General features: G+C 37.9%; 1 protein-coding gene across 2 annotated transcripts in view; it reads right to left on the reverse strand.

The window, feature by feature from the left end:
* LOC119657759 overlaps positions 1 to 20,545 on the reverse strand; it is a 39,444-nt gene that overhangs the window by 12,785 nt on the left and 6,114 nt on the right. For both annotated transcript variants that reach the window (XM_038064820.1, XM_038064819.1), the window contains exons 2-3: positions 4,873 to 5,556; positions 4,464 to 4,767 (exon numbers count right to left, since the gene is read on the reverse strand). In XM_038064820.1, the coding sequence (XP_037920748.1) occupies positions 4,464 to 4,767; positions 4,873 to 5,540 (972 nt within the window). In that variant the 5' untranslated portion in view covers positions 5,541 to 5,556. The remainder of the gene's footprint in view (positions 1 to 4,463; positions 4,768 to 4,872; positions 5,557 to 20,545) is intronic.

The following is a 20,545-nucleotide window of genomic DNA, read 5'->3' on the forward strand; positions in this document are numbered from 1 at the left end:
TTCGTGGTAACCTTGCTGACTTAGTTTTAGGAGTATCCAGTGTATGATCAATCTCTATGGACTTTTTAACACATTTTCGGATGAAGGGAACGTTTGGCGCAACAGGTTGTTCAATAAGTTTTGCGGTTCGATAAGAGAGAGCGTTGCTACTTGCCTAATTTTTTTTGTGTTATGGTGGTGTATCTGTCAATTAATTCTTTGTTTACAAGCCATTTACAATCAACGTGTCACAGTATTTATTTACAATGGAAAAAATCAACCATCGTGCAGTGATTTAATTTTTATTTTTGGAAGGTTTAAAAGCAAAGCAAATTTATGAACAAATTGTGAACAAAAGTGTATAAAGACTCTTTGCTTTCCATTAGTACAGTAGAAAGATGGGTTGCTGAATTTAAACGTGGTCGTACAACCCTTAAAGATGATCCACGTCAAGGACATCCAAAAACAGCAACCACACCAGAAATCGTAGAAAAAATACAGGATATCATATTGGAAAATCATCGAGTGACTTGAAGAGATTTACTAGAAGCCCTAGGCATCTCATTGGGCAGTGTAAGCAATATCTTGACAGAAGTATTGGGTTTCAGAAAGCTGTATGCACAGTGGGTGCCGCATTCGCTAACAATGGAGCAGAATCACATTCGAATGCGGCTTTCTTAGCAATATTTAGAGCGTTTTCGAAAGGATAATGTGGATTTTGTGCGTCAATTCATCACTATAGATTGGGTCTTGGGTCTAATATCGTGACCCTGAATCAAAACAAAATGCTAAAAAGTGGTGTTGACATGTTTTTCGGCTCCGAAACCAAATTCTCACTTCAAGGATGGAATTCATAAATTGAGTCTCGTTGGAACAAGTGTTTTGATTTTCACGGAGACTATTCTGAATAATAAAGTGTTTTTCAAACCATGAAATTGTGTTTTTCTTATCGAACCGCAAAATTTACTGAACAAAAATTTTATCCGTCATATACGCTAGTCGTCGAGTCGCGTTTTTTATAAAATTATTGCAAACAGAATGTGCTGTTTGCTTAAACAACAAAGCATATAACAGGCGTTTTCGACAACACCTTCTTTGGGTTAAGGATATCAGCCGCCAAAATGCATGATATGTAGACTTCTACAATCGTTTCTGAAAGACAGACGAGAATCATTGGCATGATAACTATCTAAAGAAGCACATACTGTGGTACGCACATCAATTTAAGAACTAAGATGAGACGGGCATACATAGGGTGAACCTAAAGCATGACATGTCATGACCATTAACTCAACATACAATAAAGCCTCAAACGTGGGACCCATGCGATCCTGGCAGCTTAAGCAACTGGCTCATCGATATAATCCATGCTAAAGTAAAACTGAGATCAAGGGCACTCATAGATTTAATAACCAATCACTGTAATCTACAAAAACCTCTGCATACGATAGGAATCTACATTAAATACCCAATATGTAGACTTCGCAATGAAAAGAAGCAAATACTCTCACGCATCCGCATGTCGAGGTGGAAGCATACCACTTGGGAAAGAAAAATCCGGAAGAAGGTTTTGATCATGTGCACCTAGTAAATTATCTCCTAAGTCTCGCAATTAGGATGAGCCGAATGCACTTCGGTAGGACATGCAAAACACCAACAGGCTGCAGTATGGTGTAAAATAACCCAATCCTAAACAAAGCACTCCTACCCATCCACACTGAACAAAGAAAGTCTGAGCAACCCTTCTACACTTGTGGCGATTTGTGATAACAACCATCTTGAGTGGCCGTGGACGAATAAAAAGGAAGAGCTATCGCAAAGCCTGAAAAACAAAAGAAAATTGGCGAAATTGACTGTGAAAGTCCGACCGCAAATACTGAAGCCCCATCAAAGTGTTGAATGGAATGGGGACTTTGAACACTTCAATCCTTCCGGTCACTCAGGATGACTGTTTGGTCATCACCAATCACATTAGATCATTACAAATGGCCAGAAGTCTTTGTATCCACGATCCCTTACTGCTATATACTGAACGGTATTGCCGCTCGAGCTTCTGAGGAGTGTTTTTCCCTACCTTTTGTGATACGGCAACTCACATTTAGTCATTAGAACAGGAACGATTACAAAACCTGGTGAAATTTAACTTTTTAAAGAAATTCGCGTTCTTTCTACCTACCATAGACTACACAGAAATAGCGAAAAGAACGTTCGTTAGAAATTTTCGCGAAAGTTGGAATTGTTAGGAAAGATTTGATCTAGATAAAGTAGGGCTGCATCATCTATTGTCCGATTCGATTACTCACTCACATTATGACGATCATAGATGGAATCTTAGGTAAAACGTTTCACGATATAACTATCATCATTGTTAATTAAGTGGATTCCGTAGAAGGATATGAAAGTCCTGGGGGTTTAACGTGAGTACCTGCCGTGAAGGCATAATGCCACGGTCTTCTTTGGACGCGGATTGATTTTGGGACCACAATCAGAGCCCCGCCATGCAAGCAAAGCGGTCCTGGTTTATACTGAGTGCAGGCTCAGCATTCATACCAGTGGATGCGAGGCCTATCTAACACCTCTGCCGCAACTAAAGAGTACGGCACCCGAGTTGTACAGCGCAACGCTCGAGCTCCGAGGTGCTCTGCCCGCGATGTAGGCATAACCACACCTACCATGAAACTCCCACTAAGGGACCAACCGCAAATAACCGGGCCGGGAGCATATCCTCCAGGAATCCTCCTGGAGCATATGCTCTCAGAGAGCCATTCCGGTTCCCATGGTATCAGATAACCTCCGGTGAGGCTTTGCAGAGCCACTTCAGATGAATCCCTTACAGACTCGGGTCTGATCGCCCTCCTCGAGTACGTGGGGACAGAACTCCCCAAAGGGTTAACCCGTAGAAGGATATGGAACTACTGAAATGATACCGTTTAATTAACTATCGTTATCACTATATTGCTGAGTCTATTCATCGGCGCTCATCACGAGAGAGCGCCGAAGTTTTAAATCGATTAATGGAATACTTAAAACATGAGATGGGGCATGTTCACTGGAGTCGTTTGTGACGACGAATAAAAAATAATTTGGAATAGACAGTCTGTCGCGGCGATGTATATTCCATTGTTCTTTGCTGCATAAAATAGTTGGCTATGAAAATCACGGAACATTAAATGCTGCATTTGATTTACAGGATTATCCATTCGTATTTACAATGACTAGATTTCAAAACGCGATAAAGGTCCTGCCCTCTCCCAAAGAGAAGTCATTTTAGTAGAATTATGATCATTTGGGCACTTCGATTTTGAATTAAAATTCCGTAAAATCATTGATGCGGGATTTACATAAATTTTTTAAAGTGTAATGCAAAAATTTCATTTTGAAACTGCATATATAGTAACTATGGATGTTAAGTGATTGTTCATTTGTCCCGTTGATATTGAAGAAAAATGAACGCACTCAAAAACAATGAGGGCACTTTAAATCATATCATTAATTTGCTGTTTTCTAACAATCTGCAATTAGTTCTAAGCGTCATAGGAAAATGAGATCGCTAAGAGCAGTCAAGATAAACATAACGTGGTAAGAACTGTAAACATAAAAAAAGATAATTTGCACTAGCAATAAGCGGAAAGTTCATTGTAAGTTCAAATTTGTTGATCAGATTGTCATATTTCCGATGTGAAAAGGGATTGGTGGTAGTATTCTTCACGTTGTACACAGAGAACTTCTCTAAATAAAGTTTGTATCTGTGAAAATTAAAAAATCATGAAAGCTATTCTACTCCGTGAAATAGTAGAATAGAAACGAAATATAGAAAGCATAGAAATTACTCATATAGGGCGCGATAGACAAATTTTTGATTGAATCGATTTGAAATTTCCTCGAAATCTTTGCCGACAGAATGCGAACAAATTAGTATAAATGATGGATCGGTGCCTAGCGCATAAGTTAAGTTAAGATCAAAGAACGGAAAATAAATAATAAAGAATTAGATCAAAAAACCGAAGTAGAAAATCTGATTTCAGAAAGAGCTACCTGTCGCCAAGCAATATTTAATACATTTTTTCACGGTTATATATGAGGAGGTAGCAACCCCGCTCCTACTTTTATAGCCTTGTGTGTGAAGTGTTCAGTTTCTCAATCTCATATCTCGAACTGTCACAAGCATGTTACTTGCATAATGAACAATGCAAGGAAAACAAAACCACCATTGAACCTTTAAAAACAAAATAGGAAAAAAAGAACGATCAAAGATTGACAGCAGACTTTCAAATCTTTTTTTCTGCAATTTTGGCATCTTTTGATTCAAAATCAAAAATACCAAAGAAATCTTTTTGGAATTAAACTATAATAACCAACAAACTAAATTCTTACAGAACGTATTACTTGCACAAACCTATTTCTAATGCCTAGCAGAAAAAATACTAATTAACATCTAATAGTTGCCATTAAGCGAAAAAGAGAGAGACCAAAATGCAACTTACCTTTATATCTACAATGGTAACCAAGCCTGGTTGTTTCAACTCTCCTGAGCTTGATTCAAAACTACTAGATTTTGAAGATCCTAAACTGCCGCCATTCGAACCACTACCAGTCAATCCTGCAGCCACTTGTTCTCCAAGCTCTCGTAATCCTTTACCAAGGCTTTTTGCAGCATTCAAAACAGTAGCCGTATAACTAGGAACGCCTTCACAATCACAACCTCCGCTACTTCGCTTTGATGGCATTAATTTCCATTCGGAATAAGCCATCCAACGAGCACCAAGAGCAACAGGATTGGGATTGATCCTGAAAATAAAACCAAAAAATGTCGTTACATAATGTGCTTATATTGAAAGATTAATTAGAAATATTGAAACAATGAAATAAAGTGCTGATATGAGTGTTTCTTACCCCGGACTTGGATGACATGTACTAATTGATAAACGATCTTCCAAGTTCCGTGCATCAAACACAGCTATTCGTTCCTGGAAAGTGACCACAATCGATGTACGATTTGCCAATATATCGATAACTGGATTCTTAAACTTGATCATTTTCACTTGAGCGCCATTCTTCAACGATATAAAGCTTACGGAACAATACTGTGAACTGCATGCAGTTGATGAACTATCACAAAGTGCCATCAATGGCCGCTGATCAATGAACTGATCAATCGGCTCATTAGCCATTTCATCATCAACAGTAATCGGAGTTGGAAGTATGCGTAAAGCCTTAACCATTCCATGACGCCAACCCAATATTTCAACAGCTTCTCCATGTGCCGGTAATGCATACACCTTTATTCCAGATCCAAAACCAAGAATGATGACTAGTGGCGGTGGAACATTCCCTTCTAGCTCCCAGTCCTCACCACAGGTTGGGTCACTTATGTCGGCCATATTCTCGAATCGAACCCACAGGACTTGATCCTTTGGATCACCCTGCGGTGGACTTGTAAGCGTGACATCGTTAATGAATCCCGCTACACTATCGATTAATGAGCGATCGCTTACAACCTGCGGTGGCACCACAGCTGGTACACACCGGACAGCGGATCGCTTTGGCGAATCGGCTGACATATCAGTTTAGCGTTTTCTGAAATAGATAAAAGAAATTTTGTTAGATCTATTGAATTGTTTTTAAAAAACGAGATAATAGAGATGCTATATGGATCGTCATCTAGCAAAGTTGCTATAACAAAAGTACAATCTCAGAACAAATCGTAAAAACATAGAATAACTGATATCAAACTTAGATTAATAAATCTGCAAGCGACACCTAAACTTCCGTGGTGGATTTAATTATGTTTGATGTGATGTGAAATGAGGGGCATTTCACTACAAAATGTGTGTCCTGTATAGCTGCAGTTTAATCTTCCTCTTCAGCCTTTGTCCCGTTCACAAGCATTCACATTCAGCGTATCAAGCTACCGTTGTTTCGGCCTGCCTTTTTGTCGTTTACCATCGTCTTCGATGTTCAGACCAATTTTGACAAGCGAATTCTCGTTAGCACGAATTACATGACCATACCATCGAAGATGCCTCTCTAGCAATTTTTCCACGATCGGTGCAACCCCAGAACGATCGCGGATATCCTCATTTCGGATGTGATTAAACCGTGTCACGCCACTAGTCCAACGCAACATTTTCGTCTCTATTATCGCAAGACGCCGTTCATTGTCTTTTATAGTAGGTCAACACTCAGAACCATAGAGAGCGACAGGATCGACGATATTGCGGTACATTATAGATTTGTGACGTTCGTTGATACGTCGATCACAAAGAACACCAGTTATGGAACGCCACTTCATCCAGGTTGTGTTAATGCGTGAAGCAATTTCATAACGCAGTTCGCCATTGGCTGATAGCGTTGACCCGAGGTATTTAAATCGCTCAGTTCTGGGCAGATCATTGCCGCTAACAGTGATTTTGCCTGTTTCATGGAGATCGGTGGTCAAAAATTCAGTTTTGTTTAGATTCCATCTGAGGACCGTGTTGCATGAGACGATTATTCCAATTTTTGGACAAGTTGCTCGAGATCCTTTTTGCTATCAGATGCTAGGAAAACATCATCTGCATAAAGCAGTGTGTAGGGCGCTGGACGTTGGACATTCCGTTTGACGGTGTCCATAACAAGAACAAAGAGGATAGCTGTAGTTTAATATCGGGAAGAATAATAGTAATAATCATTGGGGCGTCAATCCAGTTTCAATTGACGCCTTGAAGACTGTTAGAAGATGTATGGAACTGTAAAAAGAAAAGTTCATGTAGATGCCTTAGATTACACAAATCAGTCATCAGTAGCCATATACAGGGTGCGACAGCATAACTTTCTTCTTTAAATTGCTCGCCATTCAGTCGGTTGATATCGTAGGGGAGCGCTGGTAGTCTCGTTTGAGAGGCTTCAAAAATTTATCGTGGGACAGTTCAGTCAGTTGCCATCATGCGTAGGAGCGATGCTAAGCGTGCTTTCGGAGTTGATGCCTACTTTTCGAGCGGATGTTCTGTGAACGCAGCGCGCCGTTTGGAATATTTTTAATTTAGCCCCTTCGGCCACTGTCCCCCACCGGAAATCAATTCTTACGTGGGCCACTATGTTCACAGTCTTATAAGGCTGGAGTCCTCCGACCCATTAGATCACTTCAGAACATTGAGGCAGAGAGAGCTTAAATGTAAGGATCAACACGGTGTTCTGCAGGTAAACATGTATTTGCCCTTGCACTCTCCGATCGTTCTGTGAGGAAAATTTTTTCATGATGATCTTCATTTTCTTTCTTACAAAATAGTGATTGTGCAGGAACTTTCTGAACACGACTTCAATTCTCGGATGACCGCTTGTGAGGTCCGTCACAAAATCGTTCCTGAGGATGCTATTGTTTTTTTAGTGGTAAAGCCCACTTTCATCTATGTGAATCCGTCAACAAACAAAACCAATCCTCGCAAATTGCATCAAAGGTATTTGGAGTCACCTAAAGTCACAGTGTGGCGTGTAATTTGTTTGGTTGGAATTATTAGTCCCTGGTTCTGTAAGAAAAATGAAGTCACGGTGACAGTGAATTCGAACCGGTACGTAAACATGTTACAGGATTTTCCCCACGGCTAGATGAGCTGGACTTATGGGATATTTGGTTCCAACAAGATGGTGAAACCGCACATGCTTCAAGAACATCGATGGCTGTTTTGAGGGAACACTTTCCAGAATGCCTTATCTCAATTAAGGCCGATTTGGACCGCTCTCCCAACTCGGACTAGTGTAATTCTTCTCCATAGCAGCAGTACTTGAAGATACATATATGAAACTCATATTAATCGAAGATATGCAAAAAGTTGACTCGAAATTAAGACCGTGGATAGGAAAAATAGACGATTTGGCGAGTTCTAAATCTTGCTAAAAGCCATATACATATCAATCGAAATTGACAGACAAATTCCAATTTAAACGATTTTGGATTTTAAATTTGGAAAATTAGGGCTCTAGTTCTGGCTAGTGAATTACATAGATGACACGTTCTAATACAAATATTGTTAATATCATGTGTGCGAACTAAGTATTAATATTCATTCAAAAGGTGAATATTTACTACTGCAAATGGATGACCCTCTTTCATACGAATTCGCCAAAAAGTCCATGTTTGTGATAAGATCTTATTTGAGACACTATTTTTTCCATAGGGTTGACGACACATGGAGATAAATTTCTAGTTTCATTGCAGTCACTGCTCATTTACCTCCAATTTTGTTATGAAAGACGAGGTGTCATTCACATTCCATGCTTCTGCTATCTTTTCGTACAATAATTCTTACAAAATAAGATAAAGACCCAAATAAATTGTCTAACGAATTGGCACACGCGTCTTTATAAGATCTGTTGTTCACTTGAATGTAGGGATTGAAATCGGAGAGCCATCTTCAACAAAAATTTCAGTAAATCATAGGAAAATTATAGGGACGTCAACCAAATAATAACTAAACTAAAGATATGCTATATACTGGCAAACAACTCCATTCTGTGGCTTTTAGTCAGCCCGTTCGTCACTGCTCAGAGGTCTTTATTTTTGTCGTCGAGTGCTTTTTTGTTATTATTATTGGAATGGTTTTCATTTTTTCTTTGTTTGATAAAAGAAAAAAACCTACTTTGAGACTAAGAAAAAAAGATTCAAAATAAGCACGAAATCACTATTCTAAATAAAAACAGGTTTTTGAAGATTGTAGATTGCGATCTGTAAAGAATGAGTTGTATACGAGAGATTGGGGTTATTCCGGCTAAAGATTGAAATAGTCATAAATTCTCCATTTTATCTAATACCAGCAAAATTAATAAAAAACAATGAAATGCGCAGGCTACAATAAAAAATAGAAAATAAGTCGAGCTTCAGCTTGTACCTAAAATGGAAGAGATATCGCGGTGCCTTAGATCCTTTCTATGAATAAGAAATTTAGAATCAACAACGCCTCGGACGCTTTCGCCATTTCAGAACCATAAATAAAAGTAAACAGTAAAGACTGGAGTAATTTTAATGTAATGCATTTATGGTCTATCTATTACCTATTTTTTGTATTCCATTATTGTGGGAACTACATCTCAGTCCTTCTTTATTCATAGCATGGACTCTTTGAAAGATGTGACGATATTGTACCTTTTTGATTGCTTATGAAACCTACAAATTATGGATACGATTAGTCGCTACAGGCATTCGACGAGAAATTATACTACACACCCGAGTTCTGTGGCAGATTTGTCCCGAACCTTAGTTATTAACACTACTACTGACAAGTTAAACGCTATTCAGATATATTGAATTCACTGCTCTTCCAATTACTAGGCCTATAAACTATGATTCACACAGTTAATGCGCAATTCCATGGTGGCATTATGATGTCAACTCGACAATATCTAAGAAATGATGGGACGTATCACGAATCGGGTTCATGGATCGAATGTTACAACATGAAACGCAATTTCGAAAAGTATTTTTTCAAATTTAGTTGTGAGATAACAAGCGAAAAACGTTTCTCATGTATGAGAACGAAGTTACACATTTTGGATTTAAAGTCGCGATGATAGGCTTATATTTCTCAGTGAAGACTATTGTATATTGTCCTGAAAAATATAGGAACGAATCGATCCACTGATTCTTCCAAACTGTAGGAGTGTAACTTTTACGAGGTACTACCTGAAAAGCAATTCTTTGTATCAAAGTTTTAGGTCATTGATTCCAATCTGCAGCTGATGTAGTTTAGAATAAAGAGTCCTTTCCTTTAAAGTATTAATGTAGAATTTAAATAGAACTGGAGAAAGTTTGCATAGGAACTATCCAGATTGCAATCGCTGGATAAGTGATTCTCTGGGGGCACTTACTTCCTACGAGGCGTCCTGTATAAAACAAGAACTAAAAGGTTACTCAAATGTTTCCCCAATATTAGAGAGCATTACTTGGTCCAAATGTTGGAAAGCATTGCATAGTTCCGTAGAAAATTAAATAATTTGACATTGACATTTAGCAGAATTTCAATTTAGTTTTATACCATTTTGCGGACGTCAATGACGAAGCTTCTCAATCAAACAAACAACATATTTTTTAAGGTGGGATAAGGTGTTAGATGAAATTATTTGACCGAACCGCAGTTTACCATGAAAAATAGTTGGTATCCTTGCCCTGCGTCTGACAAGTATTTCAAAGCTTACAGCTGTATTAATGGAATAAAAAGAATTATCAGCCAAAAAGAATTACACGTGTGAATGTCGTTGAAATTATGCCTACTTACTTCGCAGGGTGACTCTATGGTAATTCAATTTCTCACCTAGATAACGTGAACGAACCCCAGTATTTTAGACTGATTTTTGGGATTCCCTTTGCCCCAAAGCAGAAAAAATATTTTCATAATCTTCCTTTCATAGTATTATTTCCTATTGAGAACAAAATGTAGTTACTAGCTTTAAAGGGGTGAAGGATACTATCCATTCGCATTTTGCCATTTTTTTGGTGTTAAAAAATTGCTCGTCATAAATTGTGGGCTCTATCACTGTCATTTTGTCTATTTACAGCGCCCGACTTCGTCAGTTCATCTCAAGTGGGTTCTCCAAATTTTTACAATGGATATCGAACGAGGAATCCGTCCCAAATATTGTGTTGCAAATGGAATTTCGTGTGCCAAATCGTTGAAATTGTTATAAAAGGCTTTCTGCAAATAGGCTTTGTCAAAAACATCGCACGTATAAGTGATGCACTGCTTTAAAAAGCATTTGGAATGCGGTAGGCTCATCTGGTTAAGCATCAACGCTTTCAACGGATGTTAACATCTATAAAGTTGAAAAAGCTATGGCTTAAAATCGTCATTTATATTTGAGAAAGATACAGGCGCACAATTTCTATAGACGCACTATCAAATTTTATTTTAAAACGTTCTAATTCCAAAAGTCTTAAACAGATCTCAATACCACTTTCATTTTATTTTCTTACAACTTTATTTCATTGTTCACCATATCGAGTACGCAGTTTACCTTTATTAGCCACTTTAGAGAGAGGTTTGTTCAAGAAAAGTGGCAAATTGAGTGCGCATTTCCTATAGACGCACTTTGAAAGTTGAAAAGAAACAATTTTTGCTTTTAATATTTTTTTATTTCTAATAATTGGTTGCTGCACCATTATTCTGAAGCACATTAAAAATTGCCTCTGAAATTGATGAAACTCCATCTCGATTTCCATTCATCAAGCTTTCTTGCGAATGGAAGACGTGCGTCCGGAGGGTGCTTTTTCAAGGCCGGGCATTCCTTCATTTTCTTATACGCGATGAAAGCTTCCTCACTTAAAGCATTCTGCCCTTGACGTTTGGAAAATAATTGGAAAATTCACTATGAACTACCATGTTACTAATAAGAATGTGGTCCTAGTGAAAGCTATAATAGACGAAGATCCGATATACGCAAGAAAAATATTGCTAATGAACTGGGCTTAAATGCCATGGCTCTGTCACAAATATTATTTTCTCAAAGGGCTCCACATATTTTGAGCGATGCTTAAATAGGGAATATCGGTCGAGATAAGACAAAATTTCACAGGGTCAAAATTGCAGCTGATACTCCCTTTAGAACTTGTTAAACAGTAACAACGAAGTGGTACACAAAAACGTGTTTCAATCGAAATTACACCAAAAAAGAAAAAAAAATAAAAATTTTGTTCCCTCAACCCCTCTGTCATTCCTTCCCCATAGATGCAAAGGCAGGATTTAAAAAAAATGTTCACCGGAGATAGTCGTGTAGGATACCAAATGAAAGGTCTCGATTAGTACTTTTCGAAACTGATACTAGTTTTGGCGTAAATTGCAAAATGCGTGAGTAAGGGAGACAGGATTCATTTTCGGAAACTACCCAAACTAAAAATCGAAAAAAATCAAGAAAATGCGCTTAGATGAAATCTAGGTCTCAAAATATGTCTCATTCCGATATCTGCTCAAATGAACTTACTAATAGTATATTACCAACTTTTGGAAATTGACTGAAAAACTCCCCTTAAATTCATCCTAGGAGTACTAAATTTTGCACCGGTATAGAGGGCAGTATCGTGCATACGCATGGCTGATACCATTGACCCGAGATATTTAAATCGCTCAGTTCTGGGCTGGTTACTTGACAGAATTGACCGATTTAAATATCTCCAGTCAATCCTATCAGCTAATGGAGAACTGAGTTATGCTTCTCACAAAGGGAAACTCAAAACCCTTTAAATCTGAAGCGTCAAGCTTCCGGTTTCCCGACTTGTTTCACATTGAAGAAATCGTGTGCAAACACTAAAATTGTGGAAAAAGTTTTCACAGCATACCAAACATTCACCTTTCTATATTTTTTAATAATCCTAATTCAAGGACTACAGTGCGCGCAATTTCTATATACGCACCCCATATATTGCTCGTTGTGACTATATAGAAGCCTCGAGAAATATAAAGTTTATATGATAGTAAATGTATCTTTAGAATAACAAAAAAAATTAACAAAATAAATATTGATTTTTTTTAAAATTACCAAAAATTACATTTTTACTGCGCAATTTCTATATACGCACTTGCACTTTTAAGTTTATTGAAATAAATAAACGCATATTGACTAGTTTCTAATATTTTGTTTTGCTCTCATTGGACCTTATGACTTCGAAATTTTGCGTTGAGGCTATTAAATTTTTAAAGTATTTTCTTCGATTTGGTATCAGCATTCTAAAATTTTTGTCTTTAACTCAAGTACGAAACTAAATTAGCGTTCATTCGCATAGACTTCCCTTGCAAGTATCCCTCATATATTCTCTATGGGGTTAAGATCAGGACTTCGATGGGACCACTGCAAATTTTTTATTTGTTTGTCATTTAAAAATTATTTCGTGTATGCAATAGCGTGTACCGCGGCGTTGCCATGTTGGAAATTCCAGTTATTATTCTCATCTAAATGCGGCATCAAAATGGCTTCCAGAAGCTCAGTATAAATTACTGAGTTCATTTTGGTTGGTACGATTCCCTGTCGAAGGTTACCGGGAAAAGAAAATGCCCCCCAAACCATAACACTACCGCCTCCAAAGTTGCGACTCATTCGAGGAGCTTCATTTTTTTTAGATCGTGCCAAAATGCGCTAAATCCAGCTGGACCGTAAAGCTTGAATTTCTTCTCATCCGAAAAAAATACTGGTTCCATTCTTCTTCCCATTTCATCCACGATCTATCTAATTTGAGACGAGCCTTATTATTTGCCGGTGTTAAATGAAGTGCTTTAGCAAGTTTTTTTATAGTTAATGCTGTTATCGGTAAGGAAAATCTGTTGTAACCGTCTCTTTTTAATAGGAAGAAGTAATTTCGGCATGATCTGGAACGAACCAAAGTTTATTTCTAGTAGCTTCCTCTTTAATCAAGGCGATTTCTCTTTCCCGATTTTTTTATTTCCACGTGGATGCTTTTTTGTACCGTATTTTCCCTTTACCTTTAATCTAAAGAAATCCCGCACAACTCCGTCGGATCTACTAATTTCCCTCCACATCGCTCTCACTGTGCAGCCCGAATCTTCCATTCTGGCAAGTTGGGCTTTTTCTTCTTTGGTTAACACTTTTCCACGAGGCATCGCTATAATCTAAGCTAAAAAAGTTAAAGTTGAGCACCGTTTTACGTAAAACACTACAACATTTCACGTCACACCTTTTAACTACAAAAAAAAACTTTTCAAAAGTAATTTTATAGACGTTTTAGCTACCTGCGTTTATAGAAATCGCGCACTTGCAAATGATTGCTTTCGATCAGAAACAAAATATCGTACAACATTTTTCAGCTAAACTAAATGCCCCGAACGAATTCTCAGGAAACCAAGGAACTTATATTCCCTTCAATTGTTTCACATAATCTTCGCATTCTATGCATTTTCTAAGAAAAAGAGGAAAAATATGACTGCGCACTTTTTTTGAAGATGGATGAGTAAGTTGCGTTGTACATAAACAATAAAAGACAATCTCAGGCTGAAAAATTGTAAAGTGTGCAACACAATATATTAACAAATGTGTGGGGCAAAATTGCTAATCACGTGTTAACTCAGTTTCTTAACAAAAAAAAAAAAAAATAAGAGAAACGTCCCTTCGCATGGGATAACCCACTTGAATATTTCCCAATTGGCGATTTTCGTAGGGAAAGATTCAAAAATTAAGGGAGACGTAAAGACATCAGAAATCGAAGAACCACTTGTGAAATTCTGCTTGCTTGATTCAAAGGAAATGGTGTTTTGTACAGATTTGTGACAAAAGACAGCTTTGTTGTGTATTTGGTAGGATAATAGGGGAATTGCGTATTAAGAACTACCGAAACCTATGGTAGAACAGAAGAAAGGGAAGTTTTACCTAAGACACCAACAGTCCAAACCGAGACGAATGATAGAAAAAGACTTCAATTTATCAACTGAACCACAGAATCACTTGAAAGATATTGGGAAAGAAGAAAATATGTGCATAGCCTATGCTCCACAAAGGAGTGCACAGGAGACATACAACAGGAAGAACCAGCCAGGTTCTCAAAATATTCAATAAAGCTTACTTCCCTAGAACAGTAGCTACTCTTCTGTAGATTCCTAAAGCATATTAGGCACTTTGACCTTCTAATAATGATCAACAAATTGTCTCTGTGTAAAAAACTGAAACCTATTTGCATGGTAATGTAGATAATATTATTTATTGATTTGTATTCTAAAAATATTAGCATCATCTTGGTACAATATTTTGACAATTACGTACCAGAGTCCACTTACTAAATTTTGCTCACAATGTAGTTATCCAATCCACAGAAAATAGATAGCATTGAGTGGCATAACAAACATTTCATAAATAGATTTATCCTTTAATTGAAAACAGGACCTGACGTAATTGATTGAATAAAATTGCTGCTGCTGGAACACGTTTTCATTGATTTCAATGATTGGTTGAATGATTGATTAGACTCGTCTGGACTGGATGCGATATGACCAGAAATTCAATATATTCTGTTTCTACCGAGAGATGATGTGAATGTCCCTCATTTTAGTTACATTTCAATATATGTTTTGCCCCCGTACCCTTACAGAGTATGATGTGCATATGCCTACGCGGAATTGATAAGTGATGAAATGAAATAAATTCGTGCTAGGCCAATTCTGGTATGAAAACCCGAAGTATGAATGAGAATATTCAGTGCTGAAATCGTAATCAAATGGCGTAATCGACTCTTGCAATCTGTGGACAAAGTTTCGAAAATTTCCTCACTATTCTGCACCACTTAGCTCCCACTCTGCCCTACATTACATGTTCACTTCAGTAGTGAGCTGCTGTTACTATATACACTGCTGAAAGCCAGAAACTGACGACGACCCAAGTTGTCATTGAACATTGGAACAGAGAATCATAATGTCGAGCTTGGCTTCCCACTGCGAATGTAGTATTGTCTTTGTTTTCACGTCTCAGCTGTTCATGCAGAATGGCAGAAGCATGCTCGCATTGAATGTGTTTTGAATCGCTAGATTTGCTGCCATGAGCTCACAATATATACATTTGTAGAAGCTCCAACGACCGTGAGTTGATTTCAGCTCCGTATCTATTTAGAAAGTACAAAATCAAAACTATAAATACGAGAAACAGAAACTCAGCATTGGTATCACTCCGTGCTAAGTGGTCAAGTGGGAGCAGGCGCATTTGGCACGATGTGCAATGAGTGCAACCTTCTGAAGACAATAGAAAATGACGGGCCCCAATCACCAGCTGGGGAGCGTTGTATCTGATTTAGACTCATGTGCGTGTACTTGACTGATTGGAGCTGGAGGCAAGCTGGCTGTTGATAAGTTTCTATTTTGTTTTGGTTTCTTTTCTTGCTTTTCAATGTTTTGTTTGGAACTATTCTTTGAAACTTGATCTTTTGTGTTCATACGACTGGAATATGGCCCAATCGGAACCCAAGTACAAACAACAGCCGCACTGGCTAGATTTTCTAGTAGATTCGAAACTTATTATGCAGTTGAAGTGTAGATTGTATACTGATTTGTTACTGAGAAACTTTCATATGAGCATTTGCTTTCTATGAATCCAAGCGAATGATTCACTAATGTACAAAATAAAATCCATGAAACTTTGTTCACCACTATTCAAAGGAACTGAAACAGGTGGATCTAAGATTGTGTGTATAACAAGTGCCTTTACATACATAGAACACGCTGGATTAAGGAATGGGTAGGAAACTAAGTAAGAGTAATGAGGCGAGCCATAGCTTCAAGTACTTAGACCAAAGTAGTATTATCCCCTAATCTATCTATACAGACAGTTTCCAGTTGGTACTTCTTGTAAGCTTTCACGAATCCAAAGACGATTCCTAAAGGCCATGGATGTATAGTTTTCATTAACGAGAACTCTAACAGGATATTCAACAAATAGCTAACGAACATCGTATACACGTTCTTAGCTGTCAGTTTAACATCCTTTACTATTCTTATAACAGATGGGATCCTTCGGCTTTCTTTATTGTAATGTTCCACGGAAGTAACGATTGATTTCTTCTTGCATTCGAGTTATTAATAGTCGTAGCCAAAAACCAATAATCATTAAGAAGTATTAGGATTCTGCTAGTGTTACTCATTTAGTGGGGCGGTTACACACTAAAAAGACCTTTTTAACTTTTACATCCTCCTTCATCAGCGGCAGTTGTAAAAAAGATTAAGGGGGGTTCTTATGTGACAGCCGTTTTTCGAGGAATTTTTTGTTTGGAATTTTACTTTGGGAAAAGTATGCACTATTTTTCAATACGGGTTTTCTAAAAAGTTTTATTGACTTTTGAAGTACAAAAAATAACAATATTTTGTAAAAAAATCTCAATTTGGGCACTGAATCCTTGCGAAAAGAGGCCTTCCAAAAAAAGGTGGATCGATGGTTCGCACGAAATGGCAAATATGATTGGTATGAAATACAAGAAGAGATTTTTATTCAATCTATACTTTTGTGATTATCTTCCAACTACTTTATAAATGTTTATCATTACAATTTTTGAAATGACGGGTCAAACCCCAATTAGCCGTTTTTGGATTTAAAAAAAAAATAGTAAAATATTTGTTATTCATAATAAGCTAGCGGCAACAATACTACACATTTTTTAAAAAACAGACCCAAATCTGTCTATTAGTTCATTAGAAATCGTGGGAAACACTTTGAAAAATATGGTTTTCAGAAAAACTTTTTTTTGAGTTTCGTGGAAACCCAGTGGAGAGCGTCAAAAAACTTGTCTTAACACTCGTTTTCCATTTCAGATCCGGCAAAATCCTTTCGGTATCTTATTTGTAAATACCTAGGACTTAAAAAAATGCTAAGAAACTGGTTTTTTGAAAGCGTCACATGAGGGCGAATGGATTTCACGGAAATGTTGGAAAGATCTTCTAGTTTTGTGGTAAAACGGTCAAAGCACAAAAATAAAAAGTCGGAATACCGGAAGTTAGATGCATTCTGGTGGATGCAAGACCTATCTAAATCTCTACGGAACTAAGGAGTACGGAACCCGAGTTCAAACGCACGTTTGAGGCTCAAAGGACTCTTTGTCCGCTTGGACGTAACCATAACTACCTAAAACTCCCATTAGGGGTCAACCCTTAATTACCAGGCTGGAAGTACATGAACCAGGAATTCTCCTGAGCTATGTAAATTCAGAGGACTATCCCGATTCCCATAGTACCAATATACTCCTTTTGTGGTTTTTTTGCCGAAATGACTTCAGATGAACCTTCGTTGCCTATAGAAGCCTTAGAGCATTGGCCTACTGTCAGGTCAAAGTGAATACCCGGTGCCACTTCATACAGGTTCTCCGTGGCCACTTGGTTTTGGTTGGACCAACAGGGTTTCTGCCCGTCTTATTCAACGCCACCTCAACCTTCTCAAAAAATCAACCGTTTGAAAAAGATAAAAAAAATCAAAATTTTAACCTGTCACTTCGCCTTAAATTTGCAAACAGCCATCATATGGACGGACTTTCTCGGACCTTCATTTGGGCGTGGTTATTCCAAAGCCAAATATTTCGGTTGGCGAAACGCTTAGTGGTGGTGACAGTGAACTTTGTATGTGCCCCTTTGCGGTTCGTGTTTTTTAGCTTGTTCTCACAAATATTCAACATTCGTAATGGTTGGTAATTGCGTAAGTCAGATTGCTTATTCTCTTTTCTCATACAATCACCAACATTTAAATTCTCCCACGCTGTCTTATGATAAAATCGATTTGCATTTTATTGTGTAAAATATGTGTTCCGAAAGTGTTTCACCATAGCACCTCCACCTCCAGCTATCGTCCACCTTTTGACCAACATGCCCGTTAGGATCGCCCACAATGACGATAAAGATATCGGAGGCATGTTATAGATCTTTTTGTCAATAATAATAATAATCGTTGGCGCAACAATCCATGTTGGATCAGGGCCTTGAAGTGTGTTAGAGCACTTCATTCAAGACCGTAACGGTACACTAGGAGGCAATGTGGTTAGCATTGCGCTCGTCAAGCAGTGGACAAAAAACATCTTTCTCGGCATCGGGTACACCTCTCTATAGTGCGCATGCAATGAAAAAATAATTCGTTCGATCAGTTGATTTAAAAGTGAACTTCATCAGCCGATCATCACATCGCTCGACTTCTTTAATAACATCATGGAAATCCTCAGTGGTGGCAATGTTAGCAACATATTGTGTGCATGGGCTATCAAAATAGCTAAGAATAAAGTCATTTCTGCTGGGTTCGCGTCTCTATGTTGCAGCTTTTGGCACCGTATCATCCAGTTTCTTGAAGAACGCAAATACAAATGCCTCCTCCACCCAAAACCATCTGTTCTAAAATCTCCCGTAACCGTGAATTTTACATAGAAAATAAACAATTGTATATGCATATATTTTAAATAAAAATGATCACTGACTATTTCATATCTTAGCATTGCAATGTAAGAATATTTTCGTGCTCGGGAACAGTTAAATGCATTTTACTTAAGCAGATCGACAGAGGTAATATACAGATATTTATTTGCATATGGGTATCAAAATTTTGGAAGCGAAGTACTTTGAAGAATCAAGGCGAGTGGAGTTGTTTCTAACTTCTAAATTGAGGAATTGATAGTTCGATACGTTCGGCTGCTCTCGTTTGAAAAAGATGTCTAATGGCAGTTAGGTGACTAGTTGAACTCTTTTAGCCCCGGTTTATATAAATTAGGATTTGAAGACGAATATGCAAGAATAGGAAGATGCAACAAAAATATGAAGCTCGTCGATTAGGTCCCTGTTGTCATACATAAATGCAGCGAGCAAAATTAACGATACTTAGCATCTTTAGCTACTTGATGTACTTCATGTATGCATTTTATAATTTTCGTTAGCTCTATTACATTTGGATGTAATATTTCTGCATGGTTTGAACCAGACTGTGTGAGAGTCCTAGGGCATAAAGGGAAGGTAAAGGTACAATACCTGTAGCTGACAATATTATGGGAATTACAACCACTCTCGAGAGACGCCAAATTTTTTTGAGGGGTACCCTCAGATGAACGCATTGACAAGGTGGTATACCGCTCATCAATGATTCAAATCGTCCCATCATTAACCGATCTCCAGGCCGTGCTGTCCATTACGGCAGCCTAACCCGGTCACCAAGTCAGTGCTTTCTCACCTACCGCTTGCGTGGCCTATTGCCATTCCAATTACAGCTATCTGTCCCTCTTGCTTATACAGCAGGGCTTGGCCGGCTACAGCTTTATTGCCATTTGCTTTTATTATTTTTATTTTGTTGTACTTATCAAATCTTTAAAGAAAGAATAGATCCTCTACCAATCCCCATAAATAGATACTTTAATTTGAGAATCCTTCCTTCTTACTCTTATTAACTCCTAGCAAACCCCACACAAAGGGGAAGAAAAATACAATGGCAAAATATTATAAATTATGCGAAAAGCCACAAAACAGCCTGTGCAAAAACTAAAATAAGAATATTATGAATAACAATGCCGACATTAAATGTCAATGGACTGAACACTTTTGAGATTCGCTTTATCCGACGATTCTGCAGGCAAAAAACTATCCAATTCCAGGCAATATCAATGGGGAGCAAATCAGTGTGCCAACATTTGACAAAGTAGAGAAAGCCATAATAAATTAAAGTCAAACAAAATACCTGGACTTGAAGAGAAGATGGGACTAAATATATCAGAAAAATCCTAATAACTGGGATATGAACAGAAGAGAAGGATCCTCAACTGGCACAAAGATCTACAAAAAAGCGACCATCTTAGTTCTGGAACTACAACTGCTGACAAACATGACAGTATTAATTACACTGCAGTATATAAAACATTATTGGAGCTAGCCGCCTTCTAGAAACTGGATAATAGGAGCCACGATGTTAGGTACGGGGTACAAGGTATGAATCGAAAACGAATTCACCCACAACTTCCCGACTTAGTCAAGGTAAAAACAATATATCCCCCCTCCTCCGTTACTCTTTAACTTAGCACTGGGGCCAGAAGTACTCGCTAACGATGTTGACCTAACGAATAGGTCACTATTTCGTATGACGGAACTGTTCTGGCAAATAGAGT

This window comes from Hermetia illucens, chromosome 5 (assembly GCF_905115235.1).
Source record: "Hermetia illucens chromosome 5, iHerIll2.2.curated.20191125, whole genome shotgun sequence".
Classification (NCBI taxonomy): Eukaryota; Metazoa; Arthropoda; class Insecta; order Diptera; family Stratiomyidae; genus Hermetia; species Hermetia illucens.